Source organism: Felis catus, chromosome C2 (genome assembly GCF_018350175.1).
Source record: "Felis catus isolate Fca126 chromosome C2, F.catus_Fca126_mat1.0, whole genome shotgun sequence".
Taxonomy (NCBI): domain Eukaryota; kingdom Metazoa; phylum Chordata; class Mammalia; order Carnivora; family Felidae; genus Felis; species Felis catus.
The window spans coordinates 5,885,147-5,898,256 of record NC_058376.1 but is presented as its reverse complement, the minus strand read 5'-3'; the positions used below and the strand labels follow the sequence as shown (position 1 = coordinate 5,898,256).

The following is a 13,110-nucleotide window of genomic DNA, read 5'->3' as shown; positions in this document are numbered from 1 at the left end:
ATGAGGTGAGCTGCTTCTCTGAGGCTTCTTGAAGATGTCCTGTAATTATGATTGCATTTTCTTTCGTTTTAAGCCTGGAGACCTTTGTAAAATTCTCCATGGTGCTGACATCTTCAGAATTTAATCCTTTAAAACTTGGAAGGGTAGCAGCTAGGGGCAAACGATCCCAACAAGATCCCACCCTTCTGAAATGGTAAAACCAGGTAATATAAAGGAAAGGAAAAACCACTAATATTCCAAAGCTCCGGAAGACGAAAAAATGGGCCCGGAGCAGAATGAAGGGTGTCGGCTAAACCCTGAGTAAGGAAAACTCACGTTACTTTCCTATGTGTTCAAGCATTTCAAGTTGCATACTTTCACAAGCTGGAAGGGGAAGGCACAAACCATAAAGTAAGAAAGACTGTGAGTAATGGTTGGCAAAAGTTGCCGAATAGAGACATATTTCTATAAAAATCCTGAGGTTTTATTTGTTTATTTGGTTTTTCAAGTTTATTTATTTATTTTGAGAGAGAGAGAGAAAGCATGAGTGGGGGAGGGGGAGAGAATTCCAAGCAGGCTCTGCACTGTCAGCGCAGAGCCTGATGCAGGGCTTCAGCTCATGAACCATGAGATTATGACCTGAGCTGAAGTTGGACACTTCACCGACTGAGCCACCCAGGCGCCCCCGAATCCTGAGGTTTTAAAAGTATTAAGTGCTGTAAAGGAATGGCTATCCATATCAGAAATTGGACAGATGTACACATCAGAAGAAAAAGCATATAGTTAAGGGGAAATATAGCCATACCATGCATGGTGATATATATTTGAGTTTATGTTATCAGCCTGAAATGAATTAAAATGATTATGTGCTTTTATAATATATGTGTAAGTAGATAAGGTTCATCTACAAGAAGCTGAAATCCTAAAATAGCAACAGCTTAAGTAATAAAGTTTATTTCGATCTCATATAAAAGGTATGTACTTGAGGGCAGTCAGTGCAGTTTCAAGGAGCATCAAACATTTGTATTACTTTTTGCCATTCTCAGCAGAAGACTCTTAATTCAGGACCCCAAGTGGCTGCTTCAGCACTAGCCATTGCATCTGCATTCCAGCTAGCAGAAAGCAGATAGGAATAAGAGAAAAGGGCAAAGACTGTCAGCTTTCTCTAAAGGAGATTTCTGTTTTCCTACCCATGTCACATTAGCCAGAACCTAACACCCAACAGCAAGGAGGCTGGAAACCTAGTTCTGGGTAATTATGTACTCAGCTTTAAATCAGGGGTTGAGAACTAAGGAAAAGGGGATAGGTGGAGGCCAGGAGCAGACTCGGCCACGATACATTTCTGCTCACGGAGTTTCTCGAGCACTTACCTATCTGGCTGGCTTGCTTGGAGGGCTGGTCTAAGGTGATGGATGGCTCGTTTGTTCTCCGTCCTCCCAACCTGCCTGAAGTCATTTTTCTTTGTCAGCATGTGAAGGAAGGCAAACTGTGGCTTTTCTGAGGGGGTTGCTGTTAGGGAAGTTAGCTGCTGTTTCCTGGGAAGGAATTGTCATTCTTCGCACGTGCTCAGGAGAGGAAAGAGACACTTCGTGTGTTATCCTAAAGGGCTCTCATTTGCCCACTTTATTCAGGCGATTCTCTGGTAAGCACTAAAAAGTTTCCTACGCGAATGAAATGAAAGCCTGCTCTCCGATCCCTAAACACACAGGGGGTGACTCCCTTTCCTTACAGAACGCCCCATCCTTCCCCTGCCCCCATGTGAACTAGGTGTGCCCACAGCAGATGATGGCACAGAGAATAGAATACACTCGTGTAGATTCAGTAGAAGGGGCTTATTACAGGGTATCAGCGCCTTACAGCATTTCTGAGCGGCAGAGACCCCAGCCCGTCCCATGCACAGCCAGAACAGTGCGTCCAGAAACACCCAACCGCATGCAAGTTTTTCCGGCAGAAGCCCCACTGGGGCGTAGACACAGGCCAGTCGATGTCCCTATGGCTGCCCGGGAGAAACCCGATGCCTCTGCCTCTGTGCTTACCAGCTGTGGGGGGCTTTCTGTGTTTGTTTGCCAACCCCCCCAGGGCTCACTTCTGCCTTCTCAGATCCTGACACATTGCACCTGCCTCCTGGCCCTAAGCCTGGGGAGGGGGCGGAGGGCGGAATCCTACTTCCGGGCCATCTGGGAATGGATTTCTTCCAGCTTCTCAGCATCTGTGCTGGAGGGAGCGGGTGGGAGGAGAGGGTATTGGGGGAGCCAGTCTGCGTGCAGGAGCCTTGCACTTGTAATTGTTCTTTATACATCACCAAGCAGGCCCGTGCACACTTTCTCCTTGTCCCTCTAAACATCTTGAGAGGCCACCAAGTCTCAATTCCTCGTCGTCCCCATTTCAAACACGGGGGGAGCATTTGAACCTCAGCAAGGCCAATCTGACCACATTCTTCAATCAGTTGGAATTGGAATTTGAGCTCTCCCCGGTATAGCTCTCTCATCACACCTCATCAGCCTGTCTTCATTTTTTCCCCCCTAGAAAATGTAGGCATTTTGTCTAGTGCTATGGGCTGGTGCCCCCCATGCCCCAAATGGTGCACCCCACCCCCCAAATTCATATGATGAAGCCCTGACCCCTGGTACTTCAGAACGTGACTGTATTTGGAGATAGCATCTTTAAAGAGAGAATTAAGGTCACAACTGATTAAGAACACGACTGGTGTTCTTACAAGAAGAGATCAGGACACAGACCCACATAGAGGGGTGACCATGTGAGGACAGGGGGAGTAGGTGCGGTCGGCATGCCCAGGAAAGGGGCTTTAGAGGAACAAAACCTTGCAGGCACCTCAGTCTCGGACCTCCAGCCTCCAGGTTGTGAGCAAATGCATTTGTATCGTTTAGGCTTCCAGCCTGTATTACTTTGTTACGCGCCCAGCTGACTAATACAACGAGGAACAATTTTGCCTTTCCAGTAGAAAAGTTAGTGTTTTCAATGATATTTATATCTTCTTGTTTGTGCTCCTCCTAGGCTTAATGGGTTTTGGGGAAAATTTGATCTCAGCAGCACATACGGGCACCCATGTGATTACTTAAATGCCCCGGCCGGGTAGTCATCTTACATAAGCAGGGTGCATGGAGGTAGGGGCCGGGGCAGCCGCGTAACTGAAGCCGAGGGCTCAGAATCTAGAAGCAAGCCGTCATTTTCAGCCGGCCAAATTAGGCTTTGCATTAACAACAGCCCATTTTGAATAATGGAGACTGTGGGTTTCCGAATGCCTCTATTTTAGGACAAGAGAGAATTTCCCGGTCTTGGAGAAAAAGCTGTAAGTACCAAAAAGGTGCTAATGTAGTGTGGAAAGTTGGAAGAAGCGGGAAATGGGGGTTTATCCCGCGTGAGAACACAACAGATGCAGAAAGCCCCCTCTCCGGCTGCTGCTAATGCCTGACCTTGCCCTTGCTCATTAATCTCCGCTGCTTAGCCAAGACCTGGAAAATTGCAATTCTCCGCACCAGTGGCCCCTGTTCAATAAATCCTGAGCCAGTGGGCAGGAACGAGAAACGGCTTGGAGCTCAGAGCTCCGGCCCCGGCTTGCTGGGGTTCCATGCTCCCGCCCAGCCACGGCGTGGGGGGAGCTGCTCTAACTCGGGACGAACTGGCTTTCCCCCCAGCTTTTGAAAGAACATGCTGTCATTGTTTTTTTTTTCTTTTTAATTGTTATTTCATAAGATGGATGTTTGATGCTAGCATTTGTTTGAACTAGGGGTACAAATTTATCTTTATCATTTTTGGGAGGGGAGTACGTTACCCTTCCCTAACGCCAGGTGCTTTGTTCTCTGGGTAGGAGTTTGATTCAGCTTGAAGCTTGAGGGATACAGTTTCTAATCTTTGCTTGGTTTTCTGGCTTGTCTCTTTGCTCTCCCTGCCTCGAAGGCCTGGGTTTGTGTCCTTAGGAAGGAAGCCACCCTGGCTGTCCGTGACCAATAGGTAGGTGGCCCCCGTGCGGGAGAGGGCAGAGAGCCCGCTGAGAGGCCCTGGGAGCCCACAGTCGCCCTGGATCAGTTAGCTTAAGTACATCAAGGGTAACACAATGGACAGATGTTAATTCTTTCCAAGTTATTATTATATTTTGAAAGAAGGTAGGGCATTCTAAAAACCTTAGTATTAAATACGCCATTTGCAAGGCATACTTAGGCTAAGTGGTTGTTATTTCTTTATGGTGTGCTAAAACCTAGGTCCTTTTATAGTAGGCTCTGAGCTGCATCTCCTTAATCAAGGCAAACTCCTACTCAGGACACTTACATCCCAATTTACTGCTTATGCGCAAATTTCTGACCTACAGGATTAGGACTTAGGAGGTAATTTGTTTCTGTAAAATAGCCCTTCAAGTATGGGGAGTTATATCTACGTAAATGAGTGTGCGTGTGTGCGTGTGCAAGCCCCTGTGTTCACGACTTATTGCTAGTACCTCTAGGCAATGACTGTACATCATCATAAACTCAGGAACAAATGTATTTGAGAGTTCTTTTGATCCAGCATGGGGGTTAGTGTGATATATTTTTGAACGATGCTGAATTTCAAACTTTTAATCAGATCCTGGGCTGTCACAGGATCCAGGAATAGATCTGTTATGCTCTGGATGACTACGTGTCTGATAATTTCTAAAGAATTTATGCTAATTATTTGACGTCTGCGACTTAGATTGCAAATGCACGGATGGGGAATAATTCTTCAAAACGAGTTGTTTCTTGGCAGCCGAGGGCCCCTGCCGCCCCTCCCTCCCGGGCAGATGGGTCTTAGGCTATTTTTGGGGACAGGCCTCCTCCCCCAACCCTGTGTCTTTCCCAGACGCCTTACCTGACCTTGTAACACACACACACACACATGCACACACACACATTGTATTCTTGGAATTTATAAAATTCCATTACTTATTTGTGCATTTACCTTTTTATTTTCTGTCTTCCCCCAAGACGGCAGGGTTTGGGGCTGGTTCTTTGCTCTTTCTCTCGGCCTCTGGAACAGTGATGGACCCACACTAGGCATTTGAGACCCTTTGCTGAATGATGATATTCGGTGTAAATTCCTCCTGGACTGCCCATTAAACAAGCAGATTTTGCAAACTGGTTGACTGCATCATGTGTTTAACTTGGACCATTTAAGATTTTCTTTCCCCCTAAGCAAAATGAACTGGTCGGTACAAACGGCTGTCATCTTGGCCTCTAAGAATCTGAAAGTAACCAACACTGCAGATTAAAAACAAGATGTGGAGCGAGACTGGGCTTCTGAATCAGCCCTTCGCCAGCACTCACAAGGTGATCTCGGGAGAGGCACGTTATAGTCACTGCCCCTTCGTGAAATGGGGACAGTGGACATTTCCTGCAGCTCTTGAGAAGACAGAAGCCAGACAAGGGAAAGAATACAAAGCTACTTTAGAACCTATAGACCCCAAAGTTAGGTTTGGTGTTATAGATTGAGTTGTGTCCCCCCAGATTCATATGCAGAAGCCCTGACCCCCAGTGCCTCAGAATGACGCTGTATTTGGAGATGGGGACGTTAACACGGTGATTACTTTAAAACACGGTTTTTTACCCTGCCTGACCCATGTCCTTCTAAGAAGGCGAAGAGACGCCAGACCATGTGAGGACACGGTAGGCAGCCAAGGAGAGATGTCTCAGGAAAAACCAAGCCTGCTGACATGTTCATCTTGGACTTCCAGCTTCCAGAACTGAGCGAGAACAAACGTCTCTCATCTCAGCTGTGTGGTCTGGGCTACTTTGTAGCAACCCTGCAGACTAACACAGGTGCTGGGTAAGCACCTGCTGATGGGCCGTCGCCCTGACTTGATGACCACTTACGCTAGCGATAGTTCTGCATTTACTAGAATAGATGCACGTGGGCCGCCTGGAGGGCTCAGTCGGTTAAGCGTCCGACTTCGGCTCGGGTCACGATCTCACGGTGCGTGAGTTCGAGCCCCACGTCGGGCTCTGTGCTGACGGCTCGGAGCCCGGAGCCTGCTTCGGATTCTGTGTCTCCCTCTCTCTCTGCCCCTCCCCTGCTCATGCTCTGTCTCTCTGTGTCTCAAAAACAAATGAACATTTAAAAAAAAGTTAGATGCACGCAAAAGCGGGATCGTAGTATGTCAACCCATTTTCCCCTTCAACAGACTTTCATGGCAACAGCAGAGACTTGGCGATATTCATTCGGGATTGTCTTGAACTGGTATAGCTCCTTCCCTTTATATTTATGATTCTCTATTTTACATTTGCCATCAAATGATCTGTAAAAGAAAACCCACTTAAATCTATGAGGGAGGACCCGTTTAATGCTCACTGAAGAGTGGCTCTTATTACAATGACGTCTTAAGAACGGCTACCTGACCGTCTCTCTTATGGCATAATAAAATCCAAAACAGCAGGCCTACTTCCTATCTCGGTGTCGGCAGGGAAAAGGCAATATTCCGGGAAAATAGCGTAAGAGATATCCGCGGCAGTGCAGAGTCTACCTGAATAGCACTGGGTTGTTTCCTGGGGAGGGGAGGTCACGGCAGCACTGAAACACGAGGCTCCTGAGCCTGGGGGAGCGTGGTCGCTCACGTTGCTGGCCGTCGGCTGGGCTCCGTGTCGTGTCTTGGTGTGTGATGAGGTTTCTGCCCAGGGAGAGAAGTCCAGTTGTTTGGGACTGTTTGGCGCTGTGTTCCTTGCTCTGAGAGGGAAGTGGGGGAGAGAAGACGGGTGGACGCACGGATTGGAGAGGGGGTAGATGGAAGAGGAGGTGGATAACAGAGTGGACAGTAGTGGCCCAGGACCCTGACCTTTGAGACTAAGGCTGCTGGGTAATGAGCTGGCAGAGGGCTCGGGGGGCTCCTGGCCCCCTGGGCTCACAGGACGTTGCAGTTATGGGGGAGCTCGTGAGCTACACGGTCAGAAAGTTGGGTTCCTTCCCCTTCCCCAGGGGAGTTGCTCGCTCACCACTAGCTTTTTATATGAAACCAGCTAATTGGTATGAATAACCTCTTGACCGTTCTCCCGGCCGGCCTCAGAACTTCTTCACGGAGGGACACACAGAAACGATAAGATTCCAGAACCCCAGACGCACGGGAATAACAACGACCATGCAGCAGCGGGCAGGTTACAGAGTGTTCTGGGGAAACACTGCTCACTCCGGCTGGTGGAAAGCCGCTGTCAGGGACGGGGGTGGGGGTGGGGTGTCACCATGCCTTTTGGTCTGCTCCCTGCAGTGGGATCCTAGAGAAACATGTCAGGGAGCCCACCCGGCCCAGCGGGGAGCAGGCGCACGTCTTTGTGAAGGGACACGTGGAAGAATCCGGGGAACGGCTGCAGGGTGGCCTGGAGATGAGAACGGCACACGTTTGCCAGCTGCCGTTTAGATCTACTGTCCCTCCCGAGAGAGAAGCCGAGCAGACGGGGCGGGCGCCCGCAGTGCCCCCTAGCGACGGAGACTGGGGACTGCAGGTTTACGTTTAATCAGCTGAGTGTGGGCTGCACCTGTCTTTCGGTACAGCCTCTGGGCCTTACGCTGCCGAGCGAGGATGTGAGGCGACAAGCCCAGCAAACGCCTCCGGCCATCCAAGAGGCTGGGGAGGGCCTGACGCGTCGGCGCCGCCGCTCAGACGCACGTGATGGCCGCGTGGCCGGCCCTGCTGGAAGGCATTCATTCCCTTCGCCTCCTCATGAGGTCCCAACAACTGAAGGTCTGAGCGGGTGCAGGGCCTGGTGGCTGGAAAGCCGTGTGACCGCCCACACCCCCCTCCACCTGCTTTGTAGCTCTGGCGTGGCCTGCTCAACACCACTCACTGGGCCAGTTTGCAACGTGGCCTTGACCTGCACAGAACACCGGTGGCTGGGTGCAAGTGGCTTTTAAAGATGACTTTACCTCTCCCATTTCGGAGATGGGCAAACCGAGGCCCAGTGAGGCGATGAAGCTTCATGAGAGTCACAGAGCAGTGGGACATACCCCCAAGTCACTCTACCTGGACCCACGACCCCTGCTTCCGGCAGCTGCCTCACGGGACCAGGAGGACCTGAGGGTTGGGAGGGAGTCAGCCTTAGCCCAGAGAAGGCTGGAGGGCACTGCCTGCCTGAGGCTGCTTTTCCTTTATTCTTTGGCCAGGTGCTGATGCCAGGCCCTGTTCTAGGCACAGAGCCCACCCAGAGCTCACCCCTGAATGCCTGTGAGTCCTTCTGTCTGCCCAGGCCCCGACCATTCCCTGCGGCAAGCCCCCCCACCCCCCACAAACGATGCTTCCTCATGTCACTCCAACGTGGCCCCATTTTCCAACTTGTGCACAAGTCATCCGTGGACGGATGGCCCCCTGGAGGCTGGCCCCCTGGAGGCTTTGCCGTAGCGCCTCCCAGCCTCCCCCCTTTCGAGTTCAGGTAGAAGTGGAGAGGAGACGGTTACCGCTGAAGGCGACCGACTTGTGTAGTCCTGAGATAGAGGCAGCACCGGACAGCGGCCTGTCCTCTTCATTACCAGACTCACTTGCAATCAGCGGTCACTAACTGAACACCTACTATGTGCTGGCCCTTGTGAGCTTCTGGAACAAGGCAGATGAAGCCCCTGACCTCATGGAGCTCAGGCTATCGTGGGACGAGGGACCACAGAGCAGGGGGGAGAGAAAGAACAAGGTAGTGATTGCGTGTGAGGAGCCATAATGTGGGGTGCAGGGCTGGGGTGTGTCGGCACTTCCTGTCCCCCCCCCCGACTCCACCTCCCCCGCAGACGTGGACCAAATCCTCTCTCGAGCAGCAGAATAGGATCCTGGTGCCGCCCCCGAGCGATGGGGAAGGGAGGCGCTCACACAGCCACCTGTACCCTGTTGCTGTCCCCATCATCTGGAGGGTGGGAAGGAGACCTTCTGGAGCAGCTCCGTGACTCGGTTTCTCCAGGGCTTGAGGCTTGCAGACCCGGAGTGGCCCTGAGGGCTGTGGTGCCTCCGGACGCCCTCCCCCCACCATCCCTCGGCTCCTGCTGAATCTGGGGCGCTCAGAGCTGGGCCTTCCTAGTCTTAGGATCACACGGATCATTTGCATCATTTGCATCATTTGCAGTGAACCCTGTGGCACCAAATGTAACTAATTATTCCTTCCCCACGGCGTTCTGGGCCCCCCTCCCCCGCTTTACAAATCTCGGTGGAAGGAGTAAGAGTATCAGACCTTCCCCAGGGGATGCTTGACTCGACCAAGTAACCATTCCTGAAATAGTCATGCTTTCTTCTTTAAACATTATAATATTTTCCCAACTAGGGAGGAATGTATAAATCACTTTTGGCTGAAGATATTAGTTTCAGATGAGATTGTGAAATTTATTTTTATGGCCCATCTCCACAGTCTCGTGCAGCTCCTAAATATACATCATTTTCCACACCTTCCTTTGTCGTTTGCCAAAAAATAATAGTGCTGTTTTCATTATTGTTAAGGGGACGGATGAGTCAGGCCGTTCAAAGGCTTCAGGTTGCAGTGTTTTAAGACCGAAAGGCCTTCCGCGTCCCCTTGAAGGAGAGCTGGTCTCCCACTTTGTGATCACCACACACCAGATGCTGGGGATCCTCGAGGAGAAAGAGGATGTGGGGACCTGAGCCGTCTTATGACAAGTCCTAGGGCTGAAGGTCTTATCACCGCTCTGGTTGGTGCAGAGGGTCCATTTCTGGGAGCACGTCAGCTGCAGCGGGTCACAGCTCAGGTTTGCCAGACACTATCCCATCCCCGGCTCATGCGATAATGTTAATGGAACACGTTTAAGGTCCTGACAGGAGCCTCAGGGAACTCCTGCCCCGCCCAGAGGCCCTAATCTTAGTAGATTTCCTACCACGCCCTTTGAGATGTGAATGGCTACTCGATGCAGCACAAGACAAACCCATGTGTGCCTCCGTATCATCTAGGCTCTTGTGGGTTAGAAAAAGATGGCCCCCAAATATTCCCTGGACACTGGGGCTCTTCACATTCCCTGCTGTCGTGGACATCGGCAGCCAATCTGGGATCGAGGAAAACAGTTGTACCGATTGAGGTCACAGACCAATCAGTCTGGCAAGGCTTGCAAAGCCAGTGGCCTCTCCTCCCAGATAGAGTTGAGATTGGAGGGATCTAAGCAGAAACTGCTTAGTCTCTGGTAAAATTGACAGGAACCTGCTGAAGGGTCTGCAAAGGAAATGTCACATAACCAGATGCACTTGAAATAAGGGGCAACTCATGTATATTTATATTCTTATCTATGTATTATCTATCATCTATCTACCTACCTACCTACTATATCTATCTATCTATCTATCTATCTATCTATCTATCTATCTATCATCTATCTATATCTATTATCTATCTATTATCTACCTATCTATCTATCTATCCGTCTGTCATCCACCTAAGAGAGAGAACAAGCAGGCAGGGGGGAACAAACCTGGTTCACTTGAAAGGAATCTCATATCCTCCACTTTGTCAGGGTGCTGCCTGAACATTATTATCCAAAGTCGCGGAGAGAGGAAGTGAGTGAATGGAGGAACTCAGGCTGCCTGGTGACAAAGTCAGGAATAGAACCCTGTCCCTGCTACCTGGCTGGGGCTTTCTCTCCTTCCTCAAACCCCCTGACATTCCCGTTCCAAGCTGGATGAGCCCAGCACACTGCTGGGCTCCAGGTACGAGTGCAGGTGGCAGTGAGGTGTGGTGGGGTAGGTCGTGTCCCCATTTCCGCCTCGGGCCAACTCTAGGGCTTTATTCTGCACTTCATCTGTGGACAGAGTGGTTGAGTCTCAACTTTGCCTGCACCTTAGAACCACCTGAGAGCCTTTTATAAAGTAGGGCTGTCTGGTCCTCCCCCAGGGCTACTGACTCCCTTGACTTGGTTTTGCCACCAGGGTCTCTTCCTAGTGCAACCCCGAGTCTGGAGTGGGGCCCAGGGCCTGTTTATATATATATATATAATAATGTTTTATTTATTTTTGAGACAGAGACAGAGCATGTGCAGGGGAGGGGCAGAGAGAGAGAGGGAGATACAGAATCCGAAGCAGGCTCCAGGCTCCGAGCTGTCAGCACAGAGCCCGACGCGGGGCTTGGACTCATGGACCTCGAGATCATGACCTGAGCCGAAGTCGGACGCTTAATCGACTGGGCCAACCAGGCGCCCCTAGGCCTGTATATTTTTTAAAAAGACGCCTTGGGGCACCTGGTCGGTTGAGCGTCCGACTTCGGCTCAGGTCATGATCTCACAGTTGGTGAGTTCGAGCCCCACGTCGGGCTCTGTGCTGTCAGTGTGGAGCCCGCTTCATATCCTCTGTCCTCCTATCTGCCCCTCCCCAACTTGTGCTCTCTCTCTCTTTCTCTCTCTCTCAAAAATAAATAAATATTAAAAAAAGATTTAAAAATTACCTTGGCAATTGGGATGATTAACTTTCATCAGATTGAAGGAGTTGTAAAGATTCTTCCCTTTTATGACTGGAGGATTTTATTTATTTATTCATTTTTATATTTGGCTAGAAGTCAGCTGATGTTCAGCACAAAAGCCTGTGTGTTCACTTTGCTTTGGCTTCTATCCTATTTTCTGTGATCATTACGGTGTGAATTAGTTAAAGCCTTCTGGCATAGCAAACACACCGCTAAGTGTACCTCCTTGGAACAAAACGTAAAACCTGTGGAAGTTTGGCCAAATTGTGAAGGTCAGATGGGGTCATCCGTTGGCGGCCATGATGAAGACAGAAGTCCTAATCCAATCAGCAATGTCACTGACAATGCAAGTACACACAGAAACCCAGTGACTTTCACCCGGAGCTCTTGTGAACGTCAGTCGTCCACTGCGTCAATATCTGTGGCACTATTAAAACTGTATCTCCGTGAGGCACCAGGAAACAGTAAAAACACAGCTAATATTTTTAACACTATGTAAAACACGGCCACAAGACGCAGAAGAGCAGGTACAGAAAATGTCGGAGAGGTTGGGACTGTGTTCTTGAGTTTTGTGGTCTCTGGCAGGTGTAGAGTTGGGGCAGCCAGACAACAGCCCGTTCTGGGCTCTGATGGGGATCAGGAGCCCTTGCAAACCAGGGGTCGCGCGCGTGGGGGGGGGGGCGGGGTGGTGGGTGTGTGCTTCACGGTGGACGGACGGCTGTCCGCCTTCCGGCTCTCAGCTCGGTGACCGCCTGATGCTTGTGTTTTCTGTTGTTACAGACGGGCAGAAGAAAGTTCAAGAAGAATTTGACATTGACATGGATGCGCCAGAGACAGAACGCGCGGCGGTGGCCATTCAGTCTCAGTTCAGAAAATTCCAGAAGAAAAAGGCTGGGTCCCAGTCCTAGCGGGAGTGCCCCCTCCTAGTCTTCCAGAAGACAGCGAATTCAACCATCATCTAAGAAACTAAAAGAACAACACCCTAGAGAGAATTCATCTGCACACGAAACACACATGCACACCCGACCTGCAATGCATGTACAGAGACCCGTGATATTTATTCCCTGATAGGAAGGTGTAGACAATGCAGCTGTGAGTGGCTTCATCTCTGTTGATCTCTAGTATCGTTCCTCCTGCACCTGTTCTCCTTGATGTTGTAATAAAATGGAGTTACGAAGCGTGATTAAAGTGTCTGCTTCCTCTCTCCCCTTAGATTAACCTGGGAAGTTACCCAGAGCTAGAGGTGACTGCAGGGCAGCTGTGTTCTCCATCCCTTAAGAGTTGGAGCTGAAACACGGTGCTTCTGTGAGGAGGCTTTCTGTGGGAATGAGACGTCCGCTCTTTGCCATACCTGTGTCATCTGAAGAGTGCGTTTTCCTCTTCTGATGGGAGTGTCAAAGAGTCAGCAGCTTCCCAGGGGAATTATGACTCACCTGGGAGAACGAGAAGGGGGTGGGTGGTGCATCAGCATTTGGCGTGTGTCACTCAGGTGTGCTCAGCAGGTGCGTTTCACAACTCCAAAGGGGACGCTCCCCACTTCCGCCCCCGCTGCGGCCGTTCTCTCTGCACCCGTGTGGCTCCGTGGGGAAAGGTGGCCCTCTGGTCTCCCCCTCCTCCCGGAGCTCCTCACCCTGTGATGTGCTACTTGCTAGGATCATTCCCAAGACCTGCAATTTGGAGAAGCTGTCTGGCTTCTCTCCTATCACATATCTTCCCCCGAGGACCTTGCAAGTAAATGGTTTCACACGCC

The 13,110-nt window shown here is 50.4% G+C and overlaps 1 protein-coding gene across 1 annotated transcript in view; it reads left to right on the top strand.

Moving 5' to 3' along the window:
• Positions 1–12,543, top strand: part of PCP4 (Purkinje cell protein 4) — a 61,020-nt gene extending 48,477 nt beyond the window's left edge. The window contains exon 3 of the mRNA XM_006935852.5: positions 12,141–12,543. Coding sequence (XP_006935914.1) covers positions 12,141–12,268 — 128 coding nt within the window. The 3' untranslated portion in view covers positions 12,269–12,543. The remainder of the gene's footprint in view (positions 1–12,140) is intronic.
• The last annotated feature ends 567 nt before the right edge of the window (positions 12,544–13,110 follow it).